Raw genomic sequence first — 24,096 nt, forward strand, 5'->3', positions numbered from 1 at the left:
TGTGTCATTATTTCTACTTACAACAACTATCATGTTCATTTATATGCTCTTAGTCATCTTACCATCATTTTCTAATGCAGGCAAATCACCTTAGGATGCTGTAGCTGTCCACCATATTTCATTCTTTCATCTTCACTTGACACATCATTGTTTTGTACACTTCAGCTCCACTGTACAGTGCCCTGCTGAATGATATTTCACTCATATGATTGCCTTGGCTGGCTGTTTACTGAACGAATTGTTGACAGACATCCTGTGTTGCCACCCCAGTCCTTTCCACACACACACACACACACACACACACACACACACACACACACACAGCATAGTGTAGTGGTTAGCACGCTCGACTCACAATCGAGAGGCCCGGGTTCGAGTACTGGAAAGCGGCGAGGCAAATGGACAAGCCTCTTAATGTGTGGCCTCTGTACAGGATGTAACTCGAGGGGTTGTGGCCTCGTTTTCCCGGTGTGTGTTTGTGATATGGTCTCAGTCCTACCCGAAGATCGGTCTATGAGCTCTGGGCTCGCTTCGTAATGGGGAAGACTGGCTGGATGACCAGCAGGCGACCGAGGTGAATTACACACACACACACACACACACACACACACACACACACACACACACACACACACACACACACACAGACCATGTAGTGTAGTGGTTAGCACACTCAGCTCACAACCAAGAAGGCCTGGGTTCAAATCTTGGGCGCAGCGAGGCAAATGGGCAAACCTCTTAATGTGTGTAGCCCCTGTTCACCTAGCTGTAGATAGGTACGGAATGTAACTCGAGAGGTTGTGGCTTCACTTTCCCAGTGTGTGGAGTGTGCTGTGGTCTCTGTCCTACCCAAAGATTGGTCTGTGAGCTTCTTTCCTTTGTAATGTGGAAAGGTTGGCTGGGTGACCAGCAGGCGACCGTGAATGCACACGCACACACTGTTCATCAACACAAGTTTAAACTCCAGTGATTGAGCTCTAACTACCTTTATTTTTTGTATCAATCCTTATCAAAGTGTGGAGCCATGTCTGCTAAATGACTTGCATCCTCTTGTGGTGAAAAGTACACACACCAATCATAAAGTGGGATGAGGTGTACTTCCATTACTTTTACCATTCATTCTTCACACACCAGACACTTCTCTAGTAACTTCATATCATGTATTACATTTATTTCCATAATGGTGGTTGCATGATGCCAGAATTGTCATGGACTTTAGTGCACATTGCTACTGTTGCCTCACATTAATTTCTCCCCTGAACTGAAAGACACGGTGTGTATTGCAGTGAAAGAAAACGCATCAGAAAAGTGGTCTATTGTTAGGGTAGTTATTAAATAAAAGTGTAAAGTGTGGCTTTCAATGTATGAAAATCTAGAAAGCACTGCATTCATGTGTGTAAAATTTTTGAAGCCATTGATTTTGAACAAGCATATGCTCTTAAACTGTAATTTAAATACACATTTTCTTTTATAGCTTTGTTATGTGGTTGTTTCTACCAGTGGTTTCTGTTTGTTTTGTATCTTTTCTTTGGTATGTACATACAAATAAGTTGTTTGTATAACTTACATAAAACCAAATTAATATACTCTTTCTTTATCATCATGTATGAATTGTTGGTCAGTCTAGTTCTGCACATGTATTGATGCTTACTCTGGAAACAGTTCAAGTCATGGAGAAGTAGACATAGGATGAGACTTGCAGTTTTCTAGTGAAAGTGATGAAAAACTTGAAGATACTGGTTTACTTGCATTGCTAAGGTATGACATTCAAAAAGCAAATTAGCTCTGCAATGAAATTTTGGTCTGCCAACTAACCAAGAATCAACAATCTCAAATGGGTAGATGCACTGATGGAATGATGAGTGAACAGATGATAAAATGAATGACTATTGTAGGTAGGTAGGTGTGTAGGTCAGTGGATGGGTGGCTAAATGATTGTATGGATATGTGAGTGAGTGAATGGGATGAATGAATGGGAGTCATATATGGATTGGTGGATGGCTGAGTAATTGAGTGGATGTGGTAGACACTATCAGTCTGTGGAGATTCACATGTTGCCTTCTTGAGGCCTATAGTCTAGCTAAAGACACACACACACCCAGTAGTGTAGTGGTTAGCACGCTCGACTCACAATCGAGAAGGCCGGGTTCGAGTCCCGGTAAACGGCGAGGCAAATGGGCAAGCCTCTTAATGTGTGGCCCCTGTTCACCTAGCAGTAAATAGGTACGGGATGTAACTCGAGGGGTTGTGGCCTCGCTTCCACGGTGCGTGGAGTGTGTTATGTGGTCTCAGTCCTACCTGAAGATCGGTCTATGAGCTCTGAGCTCACTCCGTAATGGGGAAGACTGACTGGGTGACCAGCAGACGACCGAGGTGAATTACACACACACACACGATGGCAACTTAACTAGTGGGCTGCAGCATAAGTCAACCAGGGACCCCAATTCTTCACGAGTGCCGCCTATCCTCCCATGAACCTTCTGGATCATATTTGTAGAATCTACTAAGAAAGGTAATTGCACGGTGTTCGAATTGGCAGTGATCATTCAAGTCGTCGATATCATCTGTCACTGTCGCTTGTGTTGCTCCTGTCAGTCCGTCAGTTGTCACTCTCCGGTGACAGCTGTTTGACACATTATCGCTTTTCTAACGGCACCTTTCTCTGTTTACAGTTTCTTATTCTGATTCCATGCTTATAACCTTTAGATAAAAGAAAATGTTGATATATAAAATATAATCAAAATATTCTTTAATGTTTTAACGTACTATCTCGATTACTTTAAAATATGTACAGTACCTACTTGTCAAGAGGGAGTTTTGCGTATACCTATAGTAGGTACGGTACCTACCTAGATTAGGCAGACTTTTGCCTAGTAAATGTCGGTGATAGATGGTAGTGTTAGTCACTGGAGTTTCCAAATGTGCTTTCATAGTGTAAGTAATACTTTAATGTTGATTTTAGTTCATCAAAAGTAAAATAAAGCACTCATTATAATCGTAATGATCACCCCGATGGTCTGGGAAATCTGTAATTATCAAAATGCTTTAAAGAGTCATAGACCTTCTATATTTCCCCTACCTATAACATGATTTCTTTCAAGAAACAGGTCTCAAGACACTTTTCTAATTTGGGATTACCCAATATGCATAACAAACTAACAGTGCCCCCCTTTGGGACTGGCATTTCGGAGGATATATAATTTCTTCTTAATTTTTATAGTCCTTTACCGCAGACCATTTTATATGATATAAAACTCCATCTTTTAAGTAATGATGATATTTGTAGCTACATAGCCCGTGGACCAGCTATCTAGACTACATGGTTTTCTGTATCTGCCAAATTACCACAGAGAAGAAATTAAGTGTGCTTCAGGCAGAAACAGGGAGCCAGGAGGTTCTGCCCTCAGATACTTAACATAAGCTTTCAGAATAACATAACCTTTTGAAATAGTTTCTTTTAGGCTGCATTGGTTTTTGCATAATGTCATATGAACTGCAAAAGGACAGTCAGGGCTTCAAATGCTGGCGGGGAGCGAGGAGGTCCTGCCTACAGATGGCGTCGAGAGCTGTCAGTGACGTCATCATTGTGGCCGACGGTGCTTGGGCGAGGAGGATCATTTACCCTCGTATTCTCCCTGTATTTCTTGCTCCTCGGCGCCTCGTCTCCCTGGCCCAGGTGAGCACACTAGGGGGGCTTCAAGTGTCCACCTTGACATCCTGAATTGGTCCCTAGTTTCTCACGGGTGAAGGGACATGGGGAGGTTTTTGTACACTTTATTTACGGGGGATGAATCACTGAGTTTTCATCGCTTTAATGAGTCAATACGATGAGGAAGTGAGTAACTGAGGATGTCCGGGATAGGGAGAAGGGTTCAGGGTGCCGTAGGAAGAAATATGTGATGAAAGGGAATGATTTCAAGGTGATATTGTAAGGAAAGGAAGGCTGGTCAGCACGGCAACCCAACCCAGCCCAGCCCAACCCACCTCTGACTCACTCCCGGCAACTATTTGGGATATTTGGGCTCCCTAACTTAACCACACCATTTGTATCCCTAATTCGAAGATATCTTTGCTATTAATTACCAGGATCTTGACCTTTCCCAAGCTTGACCCTGACATAACCCCTAATCTAATCAAAGAACGCATATCATATTAGAATTATTTAGGATTTGTAATTAGACTGTGATGTGCATCCTTAAATTCCAACAATTCTAGCTTTCTGTTAATTTCAGTTCTGATTTCCTTTTTACCTAACACTGACCTACCCTAATTGATAACTTGAAAGTCTTCTGGGGCCATATAATCTTATCTTATCACCCTATTTTCCCTGCTTATCACTTGTTTTCCTTCATTAGCTATCCTGACTGTCCTAACTTTACTTTAACCAGAACTAGTAACAAATAGAATCTAATACTACTAATACCTAATTGTTCACTAATGCTGTAACTCTCTTAAATCTTCTTAGGGTGTGGATTTCATCTTATGTATTTGAGAAGGAACTTTTGTGATTTCAGGGCAAATTAATGTATGAAATAACTGATAAGTGTTGATGTCATCCTGAAAATTGTCAAGTCTTTCAGTGTATGTTCAGTTTATCATTTTGTTTTCCATTATTGTGGTTATTTTGTGGTATCTTCTGGTAGGCTTGTTATTGTTTAAATAATACTAAGGAGCCTCTTTAAAAGTAAAAATATATATTGTCATTTCTTTAAAGGAAACCAATGCAAAAACAAAACAAAACATTAATTTAGGTGTAACCATCAGCAAATTTACACATAAAATCCATATAAACTATATTCAATAATTAAATACCTATCTATATGGTTTTATAACTGCAAAACTACATCAGTACTCCAGTTATCAGTTACCAGTTACCATTCATAGCCAAGAAAAGTTACCAGTAAGCGTAGTGTTCACTGTGGGAATGTTGCCAACTCAAGCACTGGAGACTTAGCATGTAAAACAGGGACACAAAAAGGTGTAGGCATCATAAGAAATGTGGCACTGCTTGGCACTACACCAAGGGGGGAGGGTTTTTTCACCAACAGCTCATAAAAGGGAGGTAAGGTGGAGTGGCTTGGTTCATCCTCTCTCTCTCTCTCTCTCTCTCTCTCTCTCTCTCTCTCTCTCTCTCTCTCTCTCTCTCTCTCTCTCTCTCTCTTTATGTACTTACTTATTGTGAATCTGTCACTCATAATGTATTTTGTTTTATTTAAGTCTCGTCAGTATTCTCTGCCCCCTCATTGTGTGTTTTACATGTATGTGATACATATTGTCATATAAGTTTTCTGCTGTTTCTCACAAAATCTTATTTTTATTACATTTTCTTTAATATTTTCCCTTTCCTATAGGGTATCTTGTGTCTACATTTTAATCTTCTTAAGTTAATCTTTTATTTCTAATTCAATTTAAATTTATGCAAGTTCTTAGTTTCCTTCACTTTGTATAATTATTTGTTCTCCATGTAAGTTTGTAGATTATGATAATTTTATCTCTCACAAGTGATTAATTTGTAGCTGTTAAGCTTAAAATTCATCCTTCAGGTTTTTCTGTTTTTCTTTTCTATATAAGGTTCATTTTCCATCTAAGAAGTTTATTTTTCTTATATTCATTGTTGCTTTCATTTACGTTTCTTTAATTATTTTGGAGTACATTTTAAGTGTTACTGCTCTTCACTAAATGTCTGTTACTTTGATACACCTATCTCCTTTTATTAATATTTATTTGCATTGTTTCTCAGTAAGTACTGCATATAGTTACTAATTGTTTTCAATAATTTCTTAGTAAAATTTCTATCTTTCGTTATGATTTTCAATGTTGTTCAGTAAACCTTGTTCTATGAAGGTTGCCACCCTCCCTATTTGCACTATCTTAATGTTTTCTTATCAGCTTGTCTTTTATCTTTACTACTACAATCTTATCTGCAGAATTTGTTTTATTCAGAGAATCATTTATCTTATCTATGCAGCTTTCTTTTGTTTGAGTTAGTGTAACATTTTGCTTTGGAATTTCTTTCTAATAGAACACCTTGAAGATAACATGTGTATATAAGTTTTTTTTTTTTTTTTTTTTTTTATTTATTTATTTATTTTTATTATCATGTCGCCATTTCACTGGAAATGAATAGACATCAGGAAAAGTTATGTATTATAGCTGAATCAGAATTTGTATATAGGTCTTGCGATTAACAGTATTATAACTTCCTTTCAGACACTCTCCTGATGCAGTACTAAATGAGGAGAACAAAATTCCATATCAAGCTGGACACAAACATTCAGTGCCGAGGGGCTGTGCATCAGTGGCAGTAGATGGTGGTGGTGGTGGTGGCCGGAATGACACACAAACAATGACCCGTCTACCTGAGATCTGAGGTTTGAGATTCAAAGCCAAAGAAGAGCAAGAAGAGAACACGGGGAGAGGTTGAACTACCAGACGGAAATTTATTGTTTTGGATGTCTATATAAGCCGCCAAATTGAGTACATTCGGCCACCCCTTCCCACCCTTCAGCATGTCTGACGACGAGGATAAACCTCCTGCTCCACCTGTCAGACTGACGTCCACAAGGTAAGAAGCCAGAAAAGGTGGTGTCATTCCCCTGTCATTCAGTGTGGTGCTGACTCACTGTGTCCCATTTCTGTTGCCATTGTGGAAGCTGCTCAGTAGAAGAGTGTGTGTGTGTTGAAGGTCAGGAGAGGATAAATGATTTTTTTGTTTTAGTATTTCTGGGATAATGTGCTCAAATATTTTGTGAACACAGGAGCAGGATTTTGGTTAATTTCTCCAAATGTAAAAGTTCATGTGCCTCACTCTCTTCATGATTACTTAGTTGTAAATTGCTGAGTAATAAATGTTACAGATCTCCTGCATAGAATGGTCTTTTAGAGTTAGTTTTTTTCTCCATATGTAGTGTAAATGTTCATATGTAGGGTAGAACTCTCCAGTTATTCAGACTTTTTTCTCCATCTGTAGTATAATGTTCATACATTGTGTAAAATTCTCCAGTTATTTAGAAGTGATTTAAAGAACAACATAAATTATATCAAACTGTTATAATAACTGACAGATTGATCATTTGTATTTCAGCACCACAACAATGGTACTGTATATGGTATTGTGTTTGCATGAGTAATTGAGCTCAGTGTGTTCCTGCACAGGGCGGAGACAGTCATGGCAGTGGACATGAGGCCCCTACCAAAGGAACCTGAGTCTGAGAAAAAGAAGCATAAGGGACACAAGGGAGGAAAGAGGCACAAGGAAGCAGACAAACCCAACATCTCTTACCCGACTAACTTTGAACACACCATCCACGTGGGGTTCGATGCTTGCACGGGAGAGTTCACGGTGAGTGTTGGCAGGTGTGGCAGCAGGGGGTGTGGCACTCTACTGGTTGTCTCTTACAGTGACTGCAGTGCAGGTTTTGGTTATTGAGTCATTTTGGTGGGGGTGTGTGTGAGTGTGTGTACATCTGTAAATCTTTCTCAATTTAGTCATGGTTTCTTTGGAACCAAAAATGTCGAAGGTTCATGAAAGATCAACATAGTGTCATCAATTCTGTGAAGGAATTAAAGCAAAGAGAAGGAGTTATTTACATAGTGGAGGTTTTAAGTCATTTTTAGATCCCAGGAGTGCAAACACACATTTAATTCATCATATGAGGACTGAAATACTGAATGGATTTAGCTGTGTGGTAATTACCTGAAGATTAGCTACCTTGATGCCATGGATGAATTATATTAAGTTAGATTATCAGTCTCTTTACAAGTATATCCATCTATCTATTTGTAATCTAATATAACCCAACCCTACCCATGTTTACCTTAGGGGTCTAATCTTTCTGTAATCTTTGAGGGGTTTTATTTACTGCATTAGAGTTCTGCTTCTCTTATATATATGGAGTGGGATGCCTTTCTGGTCTGGGAAAGACTTGCATGATGGGTACTAGTTTATGGCATCCCACATTGCTTGTTGTGTTGGGATCCAGCTAGGATAGGGAGCACTGACTTTTTACCTTTTTGTCTCTGCCCTTCATGTAAATATTTGTGTATAGTATTCAGGTTGTTCAAGAGGAGATTTGTACAGTGTATATGTATTATGAGTTAATTCATTTTTATCTTGTAATATATCATATATATACGAGATTAGTATAGGAGAGTTTTCATGTTAATCAGGAATTAGTGTTCTAGGATTGAATAACATTTTTGGCAATTTATTACTTCTGAGGATTATATTCCTCACCTTTTTAAGTTTATAATCAGGTTTATATGTTAATGTTAGTGAAGATGTAGAGAAAATCTGGCACAGAATGTGTAAGTCACTAATGAGTTTACTTGTAGAGCACACTTCAACTTGTTCTGAGTCATGTCATGTGTGTGTGCTGTAGACATGGTGGATGCTTTTTTTGATCCAGTGGGAAATTTGCTTCAAATTTGAGTTAACAGTTACACAATTATTGATTATTAATTATTACAAGGAAAGCTCCTTGGTTTTGATTATAAATTTAAAAACATTGATGATTTTTTTTCATAATTTCTGAGTAATATACTTAATGTGGATGTTGATGAAAATACAAATTGTTTGAAAGATTAAATGCATTTTACTCATATTGTAACGAGAGGCAGCATAAGAAGTCTTGCACGCCTGCAAGAGAACTGAGCCAGCTGTCATCGTGATGGGGATGAGAGTCACTGCTAGCCCTCAGAAATCAAGGACCAGGCTGACTGAGTGTCTTTCATTTTCAAAGCTTAGGTCAGCTGCGCAGTGAGAAGGAAAAATTGAAACTCACGACTTTCCTGAATACTTTTAAAACTCCAGAGATAATAATTACAATGAATTTGGAAATAACTTGTGTATATGTGTGTGTAACAATGCAGCTAGTTCTTCCTACCAAGGGAATTTTTTTCAATGCATGTTGCAACACTTGTCTTGAAAACTTACCATCTTCTGTAAGTGTATCATGAAATTTTTAGTTAAATTTGAATGTCACAATGATTGATATGAAAGGTAGGATATTGAGGATATATCAGTTTATTTGGAGGCGATTTCCATCACATGAAGGTGATTATTGGCTCAGCATTTCATAAGGAAAGCTATGTAATCACTAGAATTAGCACACAAGATAAGTGATGTAACAAAGAAAGTATTGTTGTTATTGAGGCATTTAGAACCAAAGAGGCAATTCACTGGTTATGAGTTAGATGTGGATCATGAAAATTTAACTTTCCATTGTGTGATACAAGGTTCAACCATCTAATAGATAAACAGAGAGGTTTATTGTATGTGCATTTCTTCGATATGCAGATGCCTGAGATTCAGACAGGTGTCATAACCTGGCAGGCCAAACAAACTAGTGTATAGAGAAGCTGCATCATCCCCAAACAGTGAACAAGGAGTGAAAGGGAAGTGATGCCACCATACCGTTGTTCTTTTAAAAAGAATTTATGAATCTGCCATTGTGGAATTTTAACTCAAAACAGTATTGGTACAGATGCTTCTCTGCTTCTAAATGCCTCATATATAATGAGTTCTTGTTGATATTCAGATTTGTTCTTGGGAATTTCTTGTCTGATAAGGAGTGGAAGGAGTGACAGTTTATGTTTGTTGGTAAAAGATTTTATTGAAATATTTTTTTTCTATGTTTTCTTGAGTGCAGCAGAATACTTCGTAGCTCTGCAGGTGGCATTGATTGCATTTGATTGCATTACAGAAGGCTGCAGCACAGCAGCTCGGTGCTGCAAGTGTTGTATTTTTTTCATCTTTCATTAACTTAACTTTATGTTTTTAGAGATCATCTGGTTAAGGACAGTTTTTCATGTAGCTTTAAAAATGTCATTATTTGCATCTTCCTCTGTATTCTGATTATTTATATATTTTGCTTCCATTTTCAAATGATTTTTGCCATGTTCATCACAATTTATTCCAAAGCTGTGTTTTCAGCAACTGTTCTGTGTTCCCAAGTTGAATACACCCATAAGTGCTTAGCTGAAGCCTGTTGTGTTGTTGCAGCACACTGCAAACTACACAAACTGCACTGGTAGTTCCCAGTACACCCCAAGACCATCCTTTGCAATGTGGGATACTGCATTAAATGAGTATAAGGTAAAACTTGAACACTGTGACACATTCCACAGCCGGCACCAATGTGTGTGTGCGTGCGTGTGTGTGTGTGTGTGTGGTGTTCATGTTTACCAGTGCAGGTATTTCATCAACAATACTGGCAAGATATGATTTGTGTTCAGCTCACAAAAGGTATGGGCACGACTAAGGTGACTGTGCTACACAACTCTCAGAGATTGTTGTCATTGTAATCTACATTAGTGAAACAAAAAGTTTGATGGTGTTCTACCATCATTGTCTTGCTAAGCCACACTCACACTGCTTATGATAATATTAGAGATTTAGAGATGAGTGAAAACCTTACCCAGCTAACCCATAATTATTTTTGTGAGCTGAGGCCAAGCTAATATCTTCAGGGTTGTTGGAGAAATAGACACTTCCATGACAGTAAAGTACCGGGAGGAATAAGGACTTGCACCTGTGTGAGATGTTGCACAGTATTTAAAGTTTTCCTCAAAAAAGAATCCCATATTTCTCAAGTATCATAGTTGTATTCTTACACTTTCAATATTTTTCTTACATTAATCTATGTATTAATCATGGTAATTTTTCTAGTCAAATAGCTCCTCCTCATCCTATTTGAATACAACCTGTGTCAACACCACATTGACTTCAGACTTTTTCCAGACCACTTTTTAATTTTTTTTTGCCATGCTTGTAGCAGCTCTGCAAAACTTATGGATCAGCACCTTTATTTAGTCTATGTAACAACTGTGACAATAATCCAAATGGAGGTCCATGAGGCTCATCATGCAGATGTGATCCTTTTTTTCTTTCATGCAGCCTACAGGGGACCATAGCAGTTGCCAGGTGCATCTTCCATTTGTTTGCTTGTAATCCTGCTTGGCTGTTCTGTTTAGGGCCATGTCATCATGCCTGGCTCCCCCAGCCACAGTCTTCTTCCCGTGCCCTCGGGAGTGAGTGCCGGTCATGCCGAGTGTGGCATTGTGAGATAAAAACTTGTCAAAGGAGAGTCTGCAGCCTGACAGCTTTCCCTGCTCACCAGATGCAGTGATGGGCTGAGCTGCTTGGAAGCCAGGCCATCATGTCTGGCCACAAACCATCCCCTCCCATTTTTTTCTTTTTTACAGTTTTTTTGAAACTCAACAGGGCTTTCTGATAATGATGTAGAGTTTGTGTGCTTCTTCTCTTGTTATTTATAAAGACAAAAACACCATCAACACAGTGGAACAGTTTTGTGTACTTGTGTTGCTTTCCTGTCCCAAAGAAACAAGCCTTTCCATTTTAGAGTCTTCCTGTTGTTTGCAGCTGAGTTTACCCTTGCCAGCAGACATACCATTTGTACTTCGTCTCTTGTAATGCTTCAGTTTTGTTTCCTCCTTTTGTCTGTTTTTATAGTTGATTTTGTATCTTCAAAATCTTAACCTTAAAAATAATTTTCTCATATTTTGGAGTATATAGATGACCATAAAAAAATCTTTCCTAATTTTCTGAACAAGACACTAATTTGATGGTTCATATCTACTCTATCTGGGAGAAAGCCTTGTTATTGATTTCAAGGAAATTGTAAATCTTTTGAATCATGCTTTTTTATAATTCTTTAGTGAGATGCATGTTCCATTCCTCAAGTTAGTTTTTATGTAATTTTTAGGGAGAAGGAATTTTTTTTACTGCTTTGAAAATAAGATTTTGATTTTTGTATGCACTTCTAATCATGTGTTACTGAGGTGAGCAGGTTTTTGCACCAGCTAGAGGTAATGTAGTATTCAATGATGTACTTTGTCTACAGTCATGTTATTGTGAGGCACCACACCGCCAGGCTGAAGGGTAGCGTGGCACTGGCTCACTGAGGTGCAGGGGACAGGGCTGGCACTCCTTAAGTTTCACAGGTGCCATGGCTACCAGCCACCACCTGGGGACTCGGGCAACCATACATTAAATTTATTTAGGAAGTGCTTAGCTAAACTCATCACTCTTAGAGAATGTACCATTTTGTCGTGTAATCAGTGTTTATCAGTGAATAGAAATGGAAGAATATTTTGTCAGTATGTATTTTTGTCACAGTTTTGTATTGAGGAAAATTAAGTAGATGACTGCATAATTGTAGCTGTTATATTTATTAAAACTAGGAATATACAAGTAATTTAAGACAACAAAATCACTTAGAACACTTGAGATAATCCATTTGCCTATGTTGTGCCAGCATACACTACTTCATTGGTATTACTACTGATGGGACTAGAGATTGCAATATGTTATTGTAGTACTTATAGACTTTGTTCATTGTTAACTATGTGTCTGCACCTTGTCTCTTTGTGTTAGTTTGGTTTCTTATGGCTATTATTAAGTTTAAATAATCCAAACATAAGTTTTTGTTTGCTATTATCTTTTTTGAATATATCTAAGTTTATCACAAAAAAGTTAATTAATTACACATTCCCTACTCACTGTAGATTAGGAAAATGTATTGGTTGACATAACCAAGTTTCTGTTGGGTCATTATAGGTTGGTCTGACTCCATGCCTCAGTCTGCCTATTGCTCTGATCAATTTCCTTCTCTGCCATTGTTTTTTCACTTCTCACATCCATTTCCTCTGGTTCCCACAGGGTATGCCAGACTCTTGGACCAAACTGCTCTCTATCTCTAACATCAGCAAGCAGGAGCAGAAGAACAACCCCCAGGCGGTTCTCGATGTTCTCAACTACTACGATGCTTCCACCAAAGAGCATCAGACCTCAAAATTTATGACAGTCGCCAAGACCGTCGGTGAGTGTGAGTGTCCACAGTTTGTTTTCTAGATTAATGTGGAAAATAAGTTGGTATTGAGTGGAATATTGATTGATATCTGAAATATCTTTAGCTTTCTTGATGATCACTGTCTCTTAACACATCAACTCTCAATGCATCTAATAAACACCTTCATTTAGAGTCTGCATAGATGTGAGGGAATGTTTTTAAAGATATGGATAAGGAAATCTTGTTATAACAATCAAATTTTATCCTTCTATGGATAAATTGTCTTGTAAATCTAGGCAAGGTTAGCTAATCATCTCTCACCTTGTTTCCTCAGATCTCACAGTATCAAAGTAGTCTTTTAAGGAGAGGTTGCAAAAATTGTTCTTCCCATGTTAAAGTGTTTATCTTATTTTCCTATCTCCTTTGTTTATTGACTGATTTCTTTTGTTCAAAACATTTTAATCAGGAAAGATAAGAGATTACTTTTTAGCTAAACATTGCTTCACATTTGTTTTCCCAGATCCGTCTCCTCGGCCGAGCTATCAGGCAGGAGTCAACACCACCACCAGCTACCCTGCCACTCCCTCACCCCACAAAATCTCAGATGCCTCTTCAGGATCCCCATCAACACCAGAAACCTGCTCAGAAGTCAGTGTGAGTTGTCTGCTTTTGAGTGTGTTTTGTTGAAGTGGTAATTCTTTTTGTTTGCCATCATTATTTTTGTGGAGCTGCCTTGATAGACACTTTCAGGTCTTTATTTTTGTGAGGCCAAGTTAGCTATTGATGCCTCTGACAAATGGCTATATTCACAAGTTTTCTTTGGGCTCATCTTATAATGAGATTTTTTAAATTAATATTTCATTTTTGGGATATATGTGTGATGTGTTTTGTATCCTGTGCTTTATGTTATGATGCAAGGGAGTTTGTTGATTGGACATGAAAGGTTGTTTGTTTTATTGAGCAGAAAGTACTGCTCAGGTGTTTTTTCCATCTACTGTTGAATTATATGTAGAATTTTCCTCATCTCACCAAGTATGTGTGGGATTTTAGTTAATTTTCCAGATTCTTCTTTTATACAAGCACTTGTCTTTTCTTTACTTTTTAATTCTCTAGCTTTTTATTTTGGTGTACTCATGTAAATAAGGAAATTGTAGATGATTAATCTTTTTGAAGCAAATGTGATAAACTTTTCTGGTAGTCAATTTGCAAGCTTTATTTATTTTTTACCTGCTTTATGAATCATACTCATTCAACAAATTAATCTAAAACGGCAAATCTGTATGCATGTGTAGTGTCTATGCCATATGTGCACTTCAAACAGAGATAAACATAATTATTTGCTCTAATATCTTTGTTATACTCTGTATATATTGATGTAATCAGGAACTCTATAATTAACACGCTCTTCTTACATTTAGAATACCTAATGAAGGAAGAGTGAATAGTTGAGCCATAGAGTGTCTTACTTTCTTTTCCCTCTAATCTCACAACATGCATTTGCTCACCAGTCTATCCTCTGCTATACATCAAAGGTCCCTGAAGAAGAAGAGGAAGAACCACCACCACCTCCTATTGCTACCCGACCTGAGCGAACTAAATCTATATACACTAAACCAGTGGAGGATGAAGCTAATGCTAATGGGGCAGCTTTTGATAGCAATCGTAACCCCCAGCAGGCCACCAGCATCACCCCTGCACCACCCACCACCACCCCAGCACCCACGCAACCTGCAACAAACACAAGGTAAGTAGCCCTAATATGGCTTACGTTACCCATTACTTATGTTGACCTAGGTGACAGTTAAGGAAGCTGCAAGGAACCATCCAGCCTGCACGTGGCAGTTCTCCTTCAAAACATACCTACTTATCACCACTAATCATTGTCATCTCTAAATTTGTCTAATCTTTTAAGGTTCCTTAATAACTCAGCAGAAACAACCAGATTACAGATTCTTCCATTTATCTACCAGTCTTTTTAGAGAACAAATTTCTTCCTTTCTCTTTTTTTAATTAACTTTTCCAAGATTGAACTCATTATTTTTTGTTTTATCCTGAATATTGATCCTAAGAATTTTACATCACCCCTTTCCCACTTAAAGACCTCTATCAGTTACCCTCATTATGCAATATTTTTTTGGTTCTGTTGTAAATGTTCTAATGTTTAATAGAATGATTAGTTATAACAATTTGCTTTCATTTGGATTTTAACTTCGCATTGCAATCTTGTGATTCCATATATGATAAGGATTGGTTGTTTCTGCTAACCTTTCTTTAATCACTTCCTACTTCCTTTGTTGCAGTACAAGCACAGCAATAGAAAGGACGGCAGAGAAGCAGAAAAAGAAGAAAATGAGTGATGAGGAGATTTTAGAACGACTGAGAAGCATAGTGTCAGTAGGGGACCCCAATAGGAAATATACCAAGATGGAGAAGATTGGACAAGGGTGAGTAAAAATATTTGCACAGACTTGTCGAATTATACTTCTGTGCTTCTTGTGCTTTGGGTATTGATAACTGGTATCTTATTCCTTCTCTTGCAGAGCCTCAGGGACAGTTTACACTGCCATAGAGACAGCCACAGGCATGGAGGTGGCTATCAAACAAATGAATCTCTCACAGCAGCCAAAGAAGGAGCTTATTATCAATGAAATTCTGGTCATGAAGGAGAACAAACACCCCAATGTCGTGAACTACTTGGACTCATACCTCGTCAATGAAGACCTCTGGGTGAGTCACAATGGAGCGGATATTATTTTGTTGCTTCAGATCACTATTATGAATTCTTAGCTTCAAGCTGAGTAGATTTCTATTCATTATGAATTACCTTCACCTTTGCCTTTATACACATATACCAAGACTTTCTCCCTTCAAAGAAGGTGGTTAACCAAGAGAAAGCACAGAACTCTCACATTAACATCATTGTTTCAGTCTACTAACTCCTGACAAATAATAGAAAGTGCTATCCAGGAAGATCAACAACAGATGCAATTTTTATAATGAGGCAAATACAGAAGTTCAGTGAAAGGATGAAGCTATTCCATGTCTTTGTTGATCTAGAGAAGACAAAAAATACCCAAAAGGCTCGTGACTGCGATCATGTCTTTGTATAAGGAATCAAGATCACGGGTGAAAACAACAGCAGAAACATCAAGGGAGTATGACATCAGAGTGGGAGTACACCAGGGATCTGCTCTTAGTCCACTACCCTTTATCACAGTAATGGAGGAGGCTACTAAACTGGCAAGAGGAGATGGCCCGTGGGAGTTACTCTATGCCAATGATTTGGTATTGACAGCAGAGTCAAGGGAAGAAGTGACTGACATGTTTGATAGGTGGAAGGAGATGGAGCAGAAACGACTGAAAGTAAACATGGAGAAGACAAAACTAATGGTGACTGGAAATGAAACTAGAGAAAGAATTCAGTTAGGAAGATGGCCATGTGGATGTTGTGGAAGAGGAGTGGGAGCAAACTTAGTATTGTGCACTATGTGTAACAAATGGTGTCACCAACAATGCTCAGGTCTGAGGAATCTCAGAGGGATGTAGAACTTTATATGTCCAAGATGTACAGAAGGAGGAAGACGGTGGTGGTGGTGGTGACGACGAGGAAGTTGGGTTGGAGGTGAATGGAGGTGTGCTGGAGGAGGTACAACAGTTCTGCTATTTGGGAGATATGTTAGACTGTGGAGTAGTTGCAGAGGAAGCAGTAAGGGCAAGAGTAGCAGCTGCATGGGGAAGATAGGGGAAATTGCCAGTTTATTGGTAAATAACTGCATAAAACTGAGGATCAGGGGAAGGGTATACAAGGCCTGTGTCAGATCTGCTCTTCTGTAAGGAGTGGAAACATGGGTACTGACAAAACAGACTGACCAATATTCCATGTAGCTGTGATCACAGGATGCTGAGATACATGGCAGGAGTGAGGTGGTAGGATGGGAGGCCCAGCAGTGAGGTAGCAGAGATGTGTGGAGTTAAAGACCTCTCTGTTGAGCTGAGGAAGAGAAGATTGAGATGGTTCGGACTCATGAGAAGGGTGAAGAAACGGGTGTTGAGGAAGTTGAAGGAGGTGAGGGTTGGAGGCTGGCAGCCAGTGGAAAGCCAAAGAAAAGGTGGAGGGAGTGTGTGACGGAGGATATGAATCTGTTGGGAATAGACAAACATGTAGCACAAGATTGCCAGTTGTGGAAAGCAGTCATCGCCATCCAACCCCACCCTATAATGGAAAAATGCAGACGTTAAACAAAACTGATGATGATAATGACTGCCATCAGTTTCACTTATATATGTTAGGGCAGGATTGCCTGTATATAATGTTCAAGAAATTTCATCCCATCTCTCAGATGTGGATGCTTTGGTCCATTTCTTTTGTCATTACTGAGTTCTGTTCCTTTACACCTTCCTTTTCTTTTATCGTCTCACTCTGTAATACCCTATTAGTGATGCCAGATTTACTCACTGTCTGCTGCAGGTGGTGATGGAGTACCTCCCTGGCGGCTCCCTCACAGACGTGGTGACAGAGACCTGCATGGACGAGGGGCAGATAGCAGCAGTGTGCAGGTGAGTGGTGTGCCACGGGGACACAACATTTTTAGAACATTCAACATCAGGGAAAGTTGCAAGAATCATCAGGTGTACGCATGGCGTATATGAAAAATGGTTACTTATTTCCACTTACCCTCATCATCCATCCCTAATAATGTTACATTAAGAACTTCATTGCTGAATTTATATCATTCTCTTACCACTCTATTTACTAAAGTTTGTAAGTTCTTTTCCTAGTGAAGTTAGTAGGAAGGGACCAGTATTTTCATTGCCTCACCTGTGGTTTGCTTTTCAGGGAAGTGTTGCAGGCACTTGAGTTCCTGCATGTGAGTCAAGTCATTCACCGTGACATCAAATCTGACAACATCCTCCTTGGAATGGATGGCAGTGTGAAGCTAAGTAAGTAAAAACTTACTCATACTGGCATTTATGAAATTACTGCTTGTTTGTGTGTCACTACAACTTAGCAAATCAGAAATATTTTTCCAAGACTTCCCTCAAGAGATTGTTTCAACTGCAGATATTACAGTAATTTTTTTTTTTTTGTCTCCTTTATATTGCAGACTAGCATAAATTATAAAATGTGCAAAGACCACAGCAGATTTCATTGACAAATATGTCTTAAGCTCTTTCTTTTTCTTCATTCATAATGGTCTCAGTGAGAAATATATCTTACTTAAAGTTTCTTTCTTCTTCATTTCTTCAGACTTTACAATGTTTCAGAGACATATATGCCAAACTTAATTTCCTCTCCACATTTCTTCCTACTAACAGCTGATTTTGGCTTCTGTGCACAAATCTCACCTGAGCAAAACAAGCGCACCACCATGGTGGGGACGCCCTACTGGATGGCCCCGGAGGTGGTGACGCGGAAGCAGTACGGCCCCAAGGTGGATGTGTGGTCACTGGGCATCATGGCCATTGAGATGATTGAAGGTTTGTCTTGTCTCCACCTCCAGTTGAGGGATACTAAGATTATAAATATCATTGGCCAATTTTTCTCCTTAGGTCAGGAACATTGGTTAGTGTTTCCCTTTCTTAAGATCCAGAATATTTTTGACCCATGTTTTCTTTCCCTCAGAACAGAGATATTGGTCAGTGTTTTCTATTTCTCAGGTCAGAAATATCAATGGCCAATATTTTCCTTCCCCTAGGTGAGAAATATCTTTGGCCTATGTTTCCTTACCTTTGGGTCAGAAATCTTGTTGGCCAACACTGTTCTTTGTTCTTTCCTTAGTGTGAAATATCACCTGCTAGTGTTTTTTTCTTCATTCCCTGGATAACCACTCAGTATGTAGTGATAGTTAACAAATGTCATGTTTGTATTCCTCAGGGGAGCCACCATACCTCAATGAAAACCCCCTCAGAGCATTGTACCTGATAGCAACCAATGGTAAGCCTGAGATTAAGGAGAGGGAGAAGCTGTCCCATGTGTTCCAAGACTTCCTTGACCACTGCCTCGATGTGGAAGTGGAGACGCGCTCCACTGCTCATGAACTCCTCAAGGTTTGTACACTTTTGGTACATTGTGGGCAGGTGTGTTGCTAGTCATATGCAAATTTGCAACCTGGCCTTAGATTCATGAACCTCTCCCACGAACCACCACCACATTAATTTGTCTTTGCACTTGTGTGTTTGCATTATATTTATTTCATATATCATCCACCTTTTACATTCATACAAAGCATCATAATTTTTTTGTGGTTTTCTTTTCCAGCACCCCTTCCTCAAGTTGGCTCGGCCACTTTCGAGTCTCCACCCGCTCATTGTAGCAGCTAAGGAGGCAGCCAAGAATCACTAGGGCCCATGTGGCTCACCCTTAGATTATTACCTCCCAGATCCTGTGTGGCAGTTTGTCATGGTCTGAGGGCGGGCAGGTCAGCCAGGCGAGGAGAGCATTGGGCCAGACTGTGAACTCAAACACAGTGAGTGTGTGACAAGTAGATCTGATGATTTGTTGACAGAAACATGATAAATAGATCATTACTATTGCCTCCAGTGAATTCAATTGCTGGTGTGTAAGAGATTTTATATGCAAATTCATAAACAGCTGTGCTTTCAAAGATGGGCATCTGAGAAAAGAAGAGCAGGAGTCTGTCTGTCTAGTGATTTTGCCTTTTGTTTGAATATCACTTAGGGTGGGAAAGGGGGTTTATATTTTGATCTTTGAATCTTAAGGTATAGAAATAATTTATTCAGCTTTCTCAGGATTAAATTATAATTAGTGTGAATTTGTAACACTGCTTGAACATAATATTGTGCAAACAGTTTCCTTGATTCCATCAAGGTCATTTAGTTAAGGACTGTTTGTCAATTGGTTAATTACTTTATTTGAATTTTATATACACACATATATATATTTTTTGGCATGAAGCTTTCTCACTTGTTGACAGTGATTCATAAGCCAAAGCAGCTTTGTCCTTGTAAGATGTGCAGCAAACACCTGTCATCTCATTAGAGCAGGTGGTGTAGCTATGGTAAGAGTTGTAGCTTGAACTGTGCAGTTGACATATCAGTGATGGACAGAGGTTAGTCAGCTGGCTAGCCTGCTTAGCGCCCTTGCACGTTGACTTCAGGAATCTACAGCTACAGTATAGATCTGATGAGCTTCTCAGCCACAGTGATAAATGTGTTAGTAATCTCAATTATCTGAGAATGTACTCTTTCATATGTGTTCACTTGACATGCTATCCTTCATAAATACAGGAATGAATTTGTAATAACATGGTAGACTCAAAATGGAGCTTGTAAGTTGTACGTAACCAGCTAACTTGAGCTGTGTCTGTTTTGTAGGACTGGATGAGTTTAGTAGATGGACTGAAGTCAATCATTGGTCCTTCTGTCAGCAAACACCTGGGATAGTAAGAAAGCAGTGAGAGGAAGCTAAGACTTACCAGTTCACTGAAAACTTAAACATTAGCTTTTCACTTAAAAAAGAAAAAGAAAGTGATATTGCTCCATTCTGCCATGAGCCTGAAGGGTGCCAGTGGCCTGTGTGCCTCTGATTAGTTCTAGCAAGCCCTGTAACTCCCCATCCCCTCTGCACCTACAGACAGTAGATTTGTGCCACAATATAATGCCAAACAGTGGTCTGAATGCAGCACTTGTATTAACATGATAACAATATTATCCATCTTACAAGTTTCCAATACCCAAGGAGATCCTTGTTTACTGTAAATGGACCAATCAGTGTTTTCATCTTCACCACTAGGCATCCCTCAGGAGTAAGACTGATACAGTGTTCTTTCTTTCAATTCACACATCAGCCATAAATTTCCTTCTTTTTCCAATAAACCTCTAAGCAGTCATAAGTGTGTACCAGGTGTCCCTTGTAAATAGAAATAAATATTTATTTGATGTAGATGTGTAGCTGGTAAGAGTATGTACTGTTAGTGCCTATGACAAAAATGGGAGGGGAGGGATTGACTTGAGTACAGCTGCTGAACACATCCCTATCTTCATCTGGCTGTATCAGTCAGGAGATAATTGTGTATCTAAAGTGTCACAATTATGCATTATGTTAGGGTCAATAGTCACGAGTTTGATGGTAGAAATAGAAATTTAACCTGTGCCTCATTTTGACATTTCATAGTGACTTGACAGTGAAGTGGAGCAGTGGTGTCTTGACACAGGTGGTGATGGTGGAATTGTCTTGTGTTCTTGTGGCAGCAATACAGGTTTGACAAAGCGCTTTATTCAAAACAGCAGTGTTACAATGATGTGCTGTGGTAAGAAATATTGAAAGCAAGAAAGAGATGCTGTGCAGCTTAGATAGTGCATAATGTTTTGCTGCTTTTGAATGACTGCCCACTTCTTGGATTATGAGCCAGAAAACTTGAGAGGTTGGTAGCACTGCCTGTATTCTAGATATGATAGAAACATCTCAGAAGGAAAGTAGTCCTATAATCTATTTCTCAAGTATTATTCATCAGTCAGTATAATTAATATCAATAACAGTACCTTACCCACACATCTTTCAAGATTTAGTTGGATGGGAATAAAAATGTGTCATGAAGGTACTACATGCATGTGTGCTGTGAGATAGTGTGCAGTGTTAAGTGAGAGATTATCCTGGCTATGTGCAACGTCAAGCAAAAAAATTTTCCTTGGGAAGTACTCGGACATTCAAGTGTTCTGATTTCAAGCTCCATTAATACAGTCTCTCAGTCACGCATGTCAAGTGGTGAGAGCGTCAGTGTCAACAAATGTGCCATAAACCCGTGCGCTGTGGCATCTGGCAGCTTGTGATGACTCCTAGCCATGTGGAGGCAACTTTCAGTGCTCCAAACTGTTTTTGGTGCATCTGTGTGTCAGGAGTAATGCTTGGTGAGCCACAAATCTGCTCATCTGCTGTGGTTTGTGTTGTGTGTGTGTTACTGAGACCTGGAGTCATACTTAATGCCACTGATCCTGATCCCTCAAGGGGTTGGCAAAACAAGTCATTTTTCCAGTGTTCAAATAATACCAAATACTTCAGGGGACCAGGAAAGGGGTGGATTTCATGGAACGGAGTATTTTGTGCCAGTGTTCTGCTAATTGGTGTGTGTGTGTGTGTGTGTGTGTGTGTGTGTGTGTGTGTGTGTGTGTGTGTGTGTGTGTTAGTATTGTCCCCCTCTCCAGCTGCTGCAAGAAAGTGTTGGGCCACCCATGCACTTGCCACTCAACCCTTGTCTGTCATGCCACTGGCCAAAACTTACATTTTTATCAGGGATTTGGATCTTTGACAGGAAGTTATTGAAAGAAATACTTGGTGAGTCATAATTGTGTTGGTTTACTACTTTATCCATGGTCATCATTTCATGGTTATGCAGTTCATTTAAAATTTTGTTGAAGTTTTATAATTTTCTTTTCATCTTTCATGTGAATAATATTTTTGTGTATGATTGAACCTGTGACTTGGTAGCACTTCAAGCAGTCTCCTAACAGTGACTAACCAATAAGGTCTTTGTGTTCCTATCAAACTCTCTATAAAGTTTCATATGCATTGAAATATAATCATACTTTGCTGGTTCAGCTGACACATCTCATCATGAAAAAGTTTATAGTCATGTATGTTTGGTTAGAGAATTATTATTATTTTTTTTTTTAAGATCGTGAATAACAAACAAGAAATGCAATAAAAATTTAATTTAATCAAGGAAACCTGCTTCTTTTTTCCTTATCAGGTATTTGTTCATCATTCAGTTGATGGTATGTAATCTTACGACTGGGGTGCAAAAACATACAATCAAACTAATTCATGTTGGTTTTCCAAGATTGGTTTAATTTAAGTGGCACTTTTTACTTCAGTACATGCTAGTTAATTGAAGGCATTCATTATTATTACTTTTTTCATGTAGTAGTTTTATACCTGATAAGAAGTTCTGGTACTGTGCTCATCTCACAACAGAAGAGTTTTGAGCTCAGTCCCAGATCAAGACCATGTTCAATGAGAGGGACAGCAGCATTATCCTATCTCAGCTGTATGTTTTATTTGTCTAGCTTAAGGATTCTTTATTCATTATTTCAATTCTTTAACACAAATGCAGCCAGTCATTGTAATGTAAGATAGAGAAAGAAGAATGCTAGGAGGTCAGGATCATTGAGAAGATTGTGGTTACCTTTGAAATTGATTCCTCCCTAAAACTGCAATCCTCATGTGTCCTTACATGATATTCAGTCTAATTTGAAAGATATTAATGAAGTGATATTAACTTAACAATTCCTGAGGGTACTAATCTACTCCTTTCTTGGCATGTTGGTGTATTTAGAGGGAGCAGTTTCTTCTTGTTCTGCTGAAGGGGAGGAAGTCCAGGGCCTGTGAGGAAGGTTAGATTTAAGTATGTGAAGGTAAACTGCAACTGAGATTATGTATAAGTGCCAGTACTTTACAGGTTATTTTGCCATTTTATGTAAACTTCCTTTTGTGTTTGTGTGTGTTGTGTATTAATCTGTAGCATATAAGGGATTTGTTTCCAAGGACCAAGTCATGTACTGAATAGTGAAGTGAAAGCAACTATTGAGTGATTTATGAATAAGTATGGGTTTTCTTCTTCAGTGACTAATGAAGCTGTAAGGGTGTCTCAAGTTTTCAGCTTTGTTAAGGAGTAATAAACACACACACACACACACACACACACACACACACACACACAGAGCAGCAGCAGCAGAACACATACCATTTGAGTGTTTACTGTACAAGGTTCAGAACAGGTGCATGTTATGTGACTATTTGAAGGTACTTGTGCCAGATTAGAACTAAACCACCTATGAGAAAAGAATAAGAACACTTGCGAGCACTGGGACGTGAATCAGTGTATTGTGAACCCCCTTGGTGTACTGAACAGGAAAGAGGCATGGAATATTGTGCATGAAGCTGAAAAGTGCGAGTTATTCATCGTCCCTGAAATCCTTGAACTGTGCACTTACTATGGTTTTGGTGGCGTGAATACTGGGATGTGCAGCTCCTGTATACGCTATTTCGTCATAATACTGGTATACTTTGTCAAAATCTTAAGAAACTATCTCAGTGTGAAAAAAAAGTCAAAACCACACCTGAGCAACGGACTCACTTGCTGTATAGGAAATTAATTAATTAGCATTTGTGGAAACCTGCGAGGCCGTGACATGACCGGTGCACTCCATGGTGTTTCTCTATGCAACGTTTTGTAATGGCAGCGATGATGAACCCGATTATAGTGAGATTATGTGAATAAAAAATTATGTGCATGTGGCAGTTTTTACTTCGGTGACCACTGCAGGT

General features: G+C 39.0%; 1 protein-coding gene across 15 annotated transcripts; it reads left to right on the top strand.

The window, feature by feature from the left end:
• The first annotated feature begins 3,519 nt into the window (after positions 1–3,519).
• On the top strand, positions 3,520–24,062 carry LOC123507899 (serine/threonine-protein kinase PAK 3-like). 15 transcript variants are annotated; one of them, XM_045261189.1, is made up of 14 exons: positions 3,520–3,676; positions 6,211–6,565; positions 7,141–7,342; positions 10,898–10,924; positions 12,683–12,848; positions 13,333–13,466; positions 14,321–14,556; positions 15,113–15,256; positions 15,353–15,539; positions 17,281–17,369; positions 17,650–17,753; positions 18,129–18,290; positions 18,688–18,860; positions 19,072–24,062. In XM_045261189.1, the coding sequence occupies exons 2-14, from the start codon at positions 6,510–6,512 to the stop codon at positions 19,153–19,155; spliced, it is 1,764 nt and encodes a 587-aa protein (XP_045117124.1). In that variant the 5' UTR covers positions 3,520–3,676; positions 6,211–6,509; the 3' UTR covers positions 19,156–24,062. The 15 variants fall into 15 exon arrangements, with proteins under 15 accessions (XP_045117124.1, XP_045117128.1, XP_045117125.1 ...); XM_045261193.1 differs by having other exon boundaries at positions 14,345–14,556; XM_045261190.1 differs by having other exon boundaries at positions 13,333–13,460.
• The last annotated feature ends 34 nt before the right edge of the window (positions 24,063–24,096 follow it).

Source organism: Portunus trituberculatus, chromosome 23, assembly GCF_017591435.1.
Source record: "Portunus trituberculatus isolate SZX2019 chromosome 23, ASM1759143v1, whole genome shotgun sequence".
Classification (NCBI taxonomy): Eukaryota; Metazoa; Arthropoda; class Malacostraca; order Decapoda; family Portunidae; genus Portunus; species Portunus trituberculatus.